At 38.3% G+C, this 9,265-nt stretch overlaps 1 protein-coding gene across 1 annotated transcript; it reads left to right on the forward strand.

The window, feature by feature from the left end:
- Positions 1-4,521: 4,521 nt before the first annotated feature.
- On the forward strand, positions 4,522-8,710 carry LOC118119932 (uncharacterized protein C7orf57 homolog). The gene is made up of 8 exons (XM_035174424.2): positions 4,522-4,638; positions 4,838-4,884; positions 5,184-5,348; positions 5,450-5,546; positions 6,024-6,147; positions 6,732-6,811; positions 7,961-8,046; positions 8,381-8,710. Exons 1-8 carry the CDS (start codon positions 4,628-4,630, stop codon positions 8,383-8,385), a joined length of 615 nt encoding a protein of 204 aa, XP_035030315.1. The 5' UTR covers positions 4,522-4,627; the 3' UTR covers positions 8,386-8,710.
- Positions 8,711-9,265: the final 555 nt, after the last annotated feature.

A 9,265-nucleotide genomic window follows, 5' to 3' on the forward strand; every position in this document is an offset into this window, starting at 1 on the left:
TGAGTCAAAAGTCAACTTTATTTTCAATTTTTCCCAAATGTTCAAGACATGGACGGGATTGAAATGCAGTTTCTCTCTGTTTAAACATGTAGGTAGGTAAAACATATAAATACGCAACATATAAAGTATTCAACGCAACAAGCAAGTAATCAAGTGACATAAGTACACAACATAGTGAGTAATTTTAAGGCACAGTGTGGATAGGATTTGAGTATGGCAACCGAAATTTTGCAGAAATGGATTTAGAAGTAATAAATTATTTTTTTAGATTCTAATTTTAATACAATTTTATTGTTGTTTCATCATCTTGTGAACCACTTGATAACTGTATTATTACTATTATTATTATTATTATTATTATTATTATTATTATTATTATTATTAGCAGTAGTAGTAGTAGAAGTACTAGTAGTAGTAGAAGAAGTAGTAGTAGCAGTAGTATATAGTATTGACATTTTTTAATTCCCCGCATTCCAATGAGATGTATCCAAATTTATTATTTTATTCCATCAACTGTCCTAAAAAATTCATTTTATTATTAACAACAAAAGCATCAAATTCTTGTATTTTAGATGCTGATTAGTATAATAATAATGAAGCAGCTACTGAGACGTTAATAGTATTATTATTAAATTATTGAATTTAGATTACTTTAGGTAATTATTAACATTTCAATGTAAGACTTATCTTGACATTGCAGCTTTGCTACATTTATTGAGCATAAAATCTGTATATTGCAACACTTCTTCTAAATATAGTCGACTTCAATATCAAAAAACAATTATTAATTATTTGAAATGTCCACTTGCTTACTGTGTGCGTATTATATTATTATTATATCATGAATAATATCTTAACGTGTATGCAACATTTAATGTCGGAGCTAATTTTGAGAGTTGCTATTGAGATCTGCTATAAAGAATTGAGATGTTAAATGAGATGTTTGTCTTCCTTTAATTCAGTTCATCTCACACTTTTATTCTGAAGCAGAAGTCTTGGCTTCCTGTCACAGACCTGTTCTCTCTGGGTGTTTGACATGTTCCACGGTTTCTCTGCTTCTTTGGCTCTGCGCATGTCTCACACTCACCATTCAGGGTGAAGAGTTCAGGCTTTGGGCAGATTTCAGACAATAAAAATGTTCGGTATGTCTCACAGCGAGCAGGGCCAGAAAACAATCTGTTAAATAACTTCAATATGTGTTTTCCAGATTATTATACAACGAGGTACAAAGAACATATAGATCTACCTTGCTCATAACTATTATTCACTTAAATCGATCTGTCTGTCTGTCTGTCTGTCTGTCTGTCTGTCTGTCTGTCTGTCTGTCTGTCTGTCTATCTATCTATCTATCAAGAACAGTTTCTACCTCCAGGCCATCAGGTTTCTAAATGTGTAGTCTCATGACTAACCATCCTCTGCATATCTGTTTTCCTGCCTGTTTGCACTTTATTATTAGGGCCCGAGCACCGAAAGTGCAAAGGCCCTATTTGTTTTTCGTTCGATTATTCAGGAAAATGAGTCGCATTTTTGATTGCTTGAACATACTCCAAAACTCATCGAACTTTGCGGGGGCCTCAGGCCTGATGAAAATTTACGTATTCTGGAGGAATTCGACATGAGTGTGGCAAAATGGCTCAACAGCGGCCGCTAAAACGCAGGAATTCCGTCTGGTTTAACCGATCATCACGAAATTCGGGACACATGTGTATCATGACCGGATGAAAAAAAAAGCCCCCTGAACCAATTTGATTAACGCAACAGGAAGTTGGCCATTTTGGATTTTGGTCGTTTTTCACATTGTGTATTTTAACAAACTCCTCCTAGAGCTTTCATCTGATCAGCTTTAAATTCAGTGAGTGTCCTCTCAACTCAATGGAGATTAAAAGTTATTAAAAGTTTTAGTGTACGTCACACGGTCTGACCGTGGCGTTGCGTCAAAGTTTGATGATTGCCAAAAAAGAGGGATTTATTATAACTCCTCTGTGCATTGTCCAATCAGCCTCAAACCTCTTTCACACAATCACACTCCCACCCTGAACAGATCCATATGTCAATATTGACTCATCGTCACAGCGCCATCTGCTGGCAAAAGGAAGTGACATATTTTATACTTTGATGCACTGCTACTGGCTGCTTTACAATATACAGCTCAAATGAGCTCAGACAAGTCATGAGACCATGGTCAGAATTGTGACATTTCCTCAAACCGTGTAAACAAGGAGACAAAGTTGTCATAACTCCACTGTGCCGCAGATTTCATTTGATGACATTGAAGATGAGTCTTCAATGTCTTCTATGTCATCACAGGTTACTTTGATGACATTGAAGATCATCTTCAATGTCTTCGATGTCATCACAGGTTACTTTGATGACATAATAGATGAGTCTTCTTCTATGTCCTCAAAGGAGCCATCTTCATTTAGGAGAGCTGGATTCCAAAACACACCCACAACTCTAGCTTGATCCAGTAGAGCATAAGTCCTAGAGGTCCTCAGCATCAGAGATTTCCGACTCAGAATCAAGACCAAGAATTGTCTCCTCATTTTCCTCATCAACTGTAAGTCTGAAATGATTGCAACCAGCCATACTAACACTCTGGATAAAGAAAATCCAAAGCATATTTTCAAATGCATATCAATCACTCTATTAAGTATATACTGTTATATTTCGAGTTTTATTTTGTTGATCTAGCTATGGTTAGCTAGCCATAAAAGAAGCTAGCTAGCTAACAGCGAGTTAGTATTGTACATATTTCTCTTTCTCACTAGTAATGGATTGTAAAATAAGACTTAAATGCACCAGATGTGCAAAAGCAGCTGTGTGAAATCAATGGTAGGTGTTCCGTAGTGAATACATACTGTATGGGTCATTATTGACCCATGTGTAAAAGTGATGAAGAAATACAAAATTTACATTTGTTTATAAAGGAAAAAAGGAAAAGGGAAAATAATGATTTGTGGTAATCAAAAACAAGATATTTAATGAATACTTAGAATATAAAATGAGAAAATACATTAATTTCAAACCTATAGCAAATAATATGCATGAAATAACACAGTAAATTAATATGGGTCAATTTTAACCCATGTTTTGCAGTAGAAGGGTAGTGATACGAAAATGATTTTTATTCAAAAAGTAACAACAGAAAAATTAAAATAAGTATTTGTGATGCTCAAAAACAAGTTAATTGTGGAATACCTGAAATACTGAATGATGAAATTAATTTACTGCAAAGATATAGAAAATAAAAACTGAGCTCGGTCACTTTTGGTCCATGTTGTGTATCAAAGGGTTACGCCGAATAGTTATTTTTCTTCTTCTTCTTGTTAAATGGCGGGTGGCACCTAACGTTAAAGGTGCATTACCGCCACTTGTTTGTGACTTACTATTTAACTCCACCCAGGCATTAAATAAAAGAACACCTCAAAGGACTCATTCAGCAAAGAATTCGTGGTTGTCAGTTTGATTTAATGTCACAGTGTCAGTTGTCATAGATTATTTTGATGTCCTAGACTGTTGCAAAGGTGAAAGATTTACGATCTGAAGACAAACAAGAGTGTTTTTGACCTGAACATCACATTTGACCACAACATGATGTTCAGGTGTTCTTCTCCTACTGCCAAAAGGAGATAAGCCTCGTTTTACAACTTCAATTTGATTTAAATAAATTCTTTACAATGTGGTCTACACTTGATGGCGTGGACCATAATGCGTGATTCGTGGGCGTGGTCGAGCGCCGCGTGACGGAGGCAGGAAGTGACGTGTTTATCATTCCATGCACAAAACGCACGCAAAACAGAGCCATTTCGCCCGGTCCCTGTTAGCCCTTCAAATGTGAAATACCTGATACTCACATGGTGAAGTAACTACACATACACATGTGAATAACGGTTTCCCACAATTGTACTTACTTTATTCTTGATGTTCTGGGTTTGTACCCTCATGGTTGAATGCACTTATTGTAAGTTGCTTCGGATAAAAGCGTCAGCTAAATGATATGTAATGTAATGAAAGGTCCTTGATTGATAATACCAATAGATTATCGGATGGGCATTTAACTCCATATGAATTGGTAGGTCCAGGAAAAACGTAGAAACCTCAGAGAGAGCCACGTGTGAGGGATCCGTCTCCCAGGACGGACAGAAGTGCAATAGAATGAAAATAACAATATTTACAACACTGAGTAGAGGAAACAATTTGTAACATAATGGAAAAGTGTGTCAATGTTTAAAACCCTTACTGACAATGAATTATTGTCAGTAAGGGTGGAGTATGTGAGTAGGTGCATTGTATGATCTGAAAAAAGGAATCACAAAGACTCTAAATGTATATATATATATATATATATATATACATTGAAGACGCCAATATTTGTTTAGAATTCCAAAATGAATTGCATTATAAAACTCTCCACCAAATTCTTTATTCATAAGAAAACATACTCTGATCTTTTCATTCCTAGTTATTATGTTCGTATAATTGTGTATATAACAGTATACATAATGTATAAGAAGTGATGACCTGCTGCTGTCATCCCTGAGCAGCAGCTGTACTCCGAGCTGCATCCGTCTCCATAGCAACGCGGTCAGAAGTCCCAAACAGAGACACTTTCCGCTCCGCTGCCAAGATGTTTTCACAGTAAGTTCAACACGTCTGAATTCACCCTGAACTCCGCTTTAACTCTTTCCCACCACCGTCACTTACACTTTGTGTTGAGCTTAAGCCGCGGGTAACTTGTCTACAGTCGGGTGATGTCAGCTAGCTAACTGCTAAACTCCTAACCGTTGATGCTAATGGTGAATCCTCTCAGTGACGGGCTTTGTCTCCGTCTCCACAGAACATCACCTACACTCCTGACTCACGATGTTGAAGAGACAGAATCTGGCAAGTACAACTGTTTACACTGACTTAGTTTATACTCAGTTATAGTTTGTGTGTCTGACGAGACTAGTCTGCTGCTTCTGCTGGTTCCTGGTGGTGAGATGCTGCATAACTGTTATCACAGCGTGGGGCTAAGAGCAGGGGAGGCAAGGTTTCAATTGAACAATTCATAGAAACTGTGTCTTTTCCTTTTTCCCTCTGCCACTGTGTGTGTGTGTGTGTGTGTGTGTGTGTGTGTGTGTGTGTGTGTGTGTGTGTGTGTGTGTGTGTGTGTGTGTGTGTGTTCGGTGTGTGGGCTACAGGTGTGACAACAGGCTACAATCCAATGAAAGCTAACATCTCCCAGATTCCTGGTCTGTCAGCCATCACCAGCTTTCCCCACGATGAGAACGCCCAAGGACGAAGACACATAGTCCGTGACACTGACTCTGACTATGTCAAGCTCGCCAAACAAGGAGGTCAAAAGGGTAAAGCCATCCTGTGACTTATACCTCCACATGTCTACCTGGTTATTCAATTAGGTTCACCCTACTGTTATTATAATTTCTTTCCCGTCCTCGTTTAACAGGACTTTTGTGGCACGAGGTAACAGTTGCTGCTAAACCTAATGCATACACACCTCCAAACTGGTTCTTCCATCCGTCAGAGGACAACAGCAAACCAAGGTACTTGTTACATATGTCTTATTATTATAATGCTCTCTGACTTGTAGTCAGTTTATGATATCCATAACTAACACTACTACTTGCTGTGAATATACTACTACTGTCAGCGCTGCTACTGATTAGAATACAATCAAAATTGATCTTTGGGGGCTGATGCAGATACTGATATTAGGGAGCATTAGGGCTGTAACCCCCAAACTGGGAGAGTAGCTCCAGCAGATCCCAGCCATCTGAAGCCTCTGTCCAGAAAAAACTTCTTGTATTGTTACCACATTACTAAACATTTTCCTCCTTTGCTATTGACTTGCTTCTGTTCCTTAATATTGTTTAAGTCCTTTTAAACAGAATGAACAATATAAATAGTAACAATCAGACACTATAATGGCTGATGATTAGTGTTTTTTCTTTATTATATATTTCAGCCAAAATTAAGTAAAGGACACATATAATATCCCTGTGTTGTTTTTTTTCTAACAGTCTCATTAACACTGTGGAGAAGAAAATCCCTGCAGTGTTTCAACCACTGGAACCTCCCTTCGGGAGTGACAGTATGACGGCCTGGGAGAGGGGTGCTGGCAGCAACACCAGTCACAAAGAGAAGGTAAACAGAGAAATGCCAAAGTCATAAAGAAAATAATTCAGCTATGAGTCAGCACAAAAACAGCTTATACTCTCGCTTCTGTTTTATTATGACCCATGTTCTATGGCAAAGTTAAAGGATTGTTAGTGATGATATACAGTTACACACTTCATTTAAGCCATTTTCACACGAACTCTGGAAAATGTCTGGAAAATTGGGTCCAGACATTTTCTGGAGTTTGCCTTTCACATATGAAGAACTTACCAGGAAATTCTCAGCATCTGACGCGAAAATATCTGTAAAATTCAGGCGAGGGGTGGTGCCTGGGTAGAGCATACATGAGGCAGGATATAATGTATAAATTACACTGCGGAAATCATGTGTTTTCGGCACTTATCACCAAAAGCTGTGGAATATCGTTATCTGTCCAAGTTGACATCTTTGTTGGCATCCTTTAGTTGTGGCTCCTCTTTTTCATCCTGAGATATTTGTATTCTTTTTGTTGTTGTTTTCTGTCTCTCACCCGTTAGAAACGTCATCTTCCCCCCCACTCACTTATATTCACATTTACAGACTGTGACTTTGTTTTGTTTTTTATTCTGCAGAACAACAACGGTCACTACGACCAGAAGGAGAAATTGCTGCCACCCAACCAAAATCTAGAGATCAGCAAATTCAGGAGGATGTGAGTTCATTTGGCCCCAAGATGGTGCTGTTGTTCTGTGGCTGGTGACTCAGAAATTTGACAACGACCAGAAACAGCATCGCACAAAATAGAGATAGAATCATAGACCTGTGATCTTAGTATGTCAACACACATCAGTCATTTTCAATTGAAGTACTTAAATAAACACATGGTTACTGGTGTTTCCAAATGATTTGACATTTATATCAGTGCTTATTACCATAACAGCGCATTACAAAATATGATTGATCCATATTTTAGATTATTTTTATTTATTTGTAAATTGTAGGCCACATTTCTCTATGTTGTGATGACTAAGCAGAAAAACGTCTGGGCGGGTCCCCCACTCGGGTCAAAGTGAACAGCACACAGAGCTGAAGACAAACCTGGATGTTCACCCCTGTGTTTGTTTTTGCGAACAGCTGGTCTGTGCTGTGTGTCCTTGTACCTTTGGGAAAATGTCACTGACTTACCAACAAAAGGAAAAAAATAAACTAAAAAAACCTCAGATGCCTTTCCAAAGAGACGAGACAGTAAACAGAGTGGTCCTAGGACGTGTAGGGTTATGACGCTGTTTTTCACCATATCCAGAAAGGAGGATTGACTCAAAACAATCATATGCGAGTCATCAGCTTGAGAACAGAGTGTAGAATGTTTAATAAAGACGAGTGACTGTCTGAAAACAATGATCTAATGATAATGATATTGATCTCTAATTTGATTTTATCCTTTGGTTTTACTTTAAGTATTCCAGGGTTTATATATAATGTATTGTAAGGTGTCCTTAGGTGTTTAGAGAGGTGCCATGAAATAAAATGTATTATTATATGTATCTGAGTTGCTGGTACGGTACAAGATAAACAGAAATCTGACGAATGCAAATACCAGTATATGACCTTTTGGCAGGAAACATTTGTAATGAGTAACCAGAGTTTGTGTGGATATACAGAGTCAGAGGGATAGGGTCCATATTTGATGTTTAAACTGCGTCTGTTGTCATCTTTCTCCGGTTATTGTGAAACTTTAATGGCAAAACACATTTGCGTTACATTTGTAACCACAGAAGAACCATCTGGTCTGATGTTCATTAAAATGCTTCACACATTTTTCTGCTTCCACCACATTTGTAACTCCATGTCTCACTCACAGGGTTCACGACAAGAGACCAGCTCCGATCGACATGTCAAAGCTGTTGAGCTTTGGTTACGCAGACGAAGACAAACCTGACATGTCAAGTGAGTAAGCACAGTGTTTCTGTTAGAGTTCTACCTGCTCGCCATAAATCACTTCCTTTTATTGCTTTTTCATGGCGCTATTAAACCTCACCTCTGGTTTAATAAAAAGGAAATTAAACTAAGCTGCTGAGCATTGTAATTATTGATTTTATGAGACTCATTCTCTGGATATAGAACGTAATGAAATGATGTTCACAAAATCTGAGGTGTGACGATTTGAGGCTTCAGCCATTAGGAATTCATGGTGCATCATTTAAAGAGATGATAAGTGAATTATGTGATAATGAATCGGTGACTGACTCATATGTTCATGTATGTGTTCCCATGTCAACAGATTAGAAGACTGCCAGTGCATGGAAAACTAACCTCTAACTAATCCTCTCCTCCGACATCCCTCCCCTCTTCACACCGTCATGCTGAGCCACACCAAATATGTTACTTGTCATGTGTCTTTTACTCAAGTGTGAAGGTGCATCACTGAAATAATGTTAGGACCTTCTATTTTTCATGAATGTTAGTGGCGTCTCATTACCTGCGTTTCTTAAATTAGGACGGCGCCAGATGGAAAGGTCCTGTGTTACAAGTTTGTTTTTTTGTGTGTTTTTAAATCTGTAAAAAAGCAGTTTTCAGGAATAAAAAATAGAGAATTTCAACAAAATTAAAATGTTTCACAATCTTCTTGACTTGCCCGATAATACAGCAAACAATGACACATTTTCTGGGACATGTAAGAAGTGGAAAATTGCTCTTAAAGCAAATGACACAGTGTTTAATTCGATTTTGTTTGCTCGGAACATGTACCCTGAACAAACAGCGCCTCTGTTGGTTGTTCACTAAGTTGGTCATGTTTGGGTCGTGTTTTTTCCTACGCCAATGAGTTGCCTGCGCATGTCAAGAGGTTATCGCAGTGTTCTTTGGGGCAAGTTATCCATTACCTTCCGATTGGTTATTGTTAAGACATTACAACACTCGTGTTTATGTGAGGTTCAGACATAATGGCTGTTTTCGTCACATGGGTTGTTTACATGGCCGTCAATGTGATTTTCCCATTGCTCCTTCAGAGCTTGGACCTGTGCCAATCGCCTTTTCATCTGATTGATCTTGTTCTGTTTGTTCACGGCCGCTGGATGTTTTTGTGAGGCTGAGGACAGGTGCTACGCCTCCTTTCTGGAGCCAATCAGTTCCAAGGTCAGAGGTCACCGCTATATCAGCTCTGCCG

The sequence above is a fragment of the Hippoglossus stenolepis genome, chromosome 13 (assembly GCF_022539355.2).
Source record: "Hippoglossus stenolepis isolate QCI-W04-F060 chromosome 13, HSTE1.2, whole genome shotgun sequence".
NCBI classification, from domain to species: Eukaryota; Metazoa; Chordata; class Actinopteri; order Pleuronectiformes; family Pleuronectidae; genus Hippoglossus; species Hippoglossus stenolepis.

What these genes read in the sequence shown, in the direction of transcription:
- LOC118119932 (XM_035174424.2), top strand. An exon ending in TGTTGAAGAGACAGAATCTG is followed by an intron (nt 4,885 to 5,183) that starts GCAAGTACAACT and finishes TGTGGGCTACAG; the next exon opens with GTGTGACAACAGGCTACAAT. An exon ending in GAGGACAACAGCAAACCAAG is followed by an intron (nt 5,547 to 6,023) that starts GTACTTGTTACA and finishes TTTTTCTAACAG; the next exon opens with TCTCATTAACACTGTGGAGA.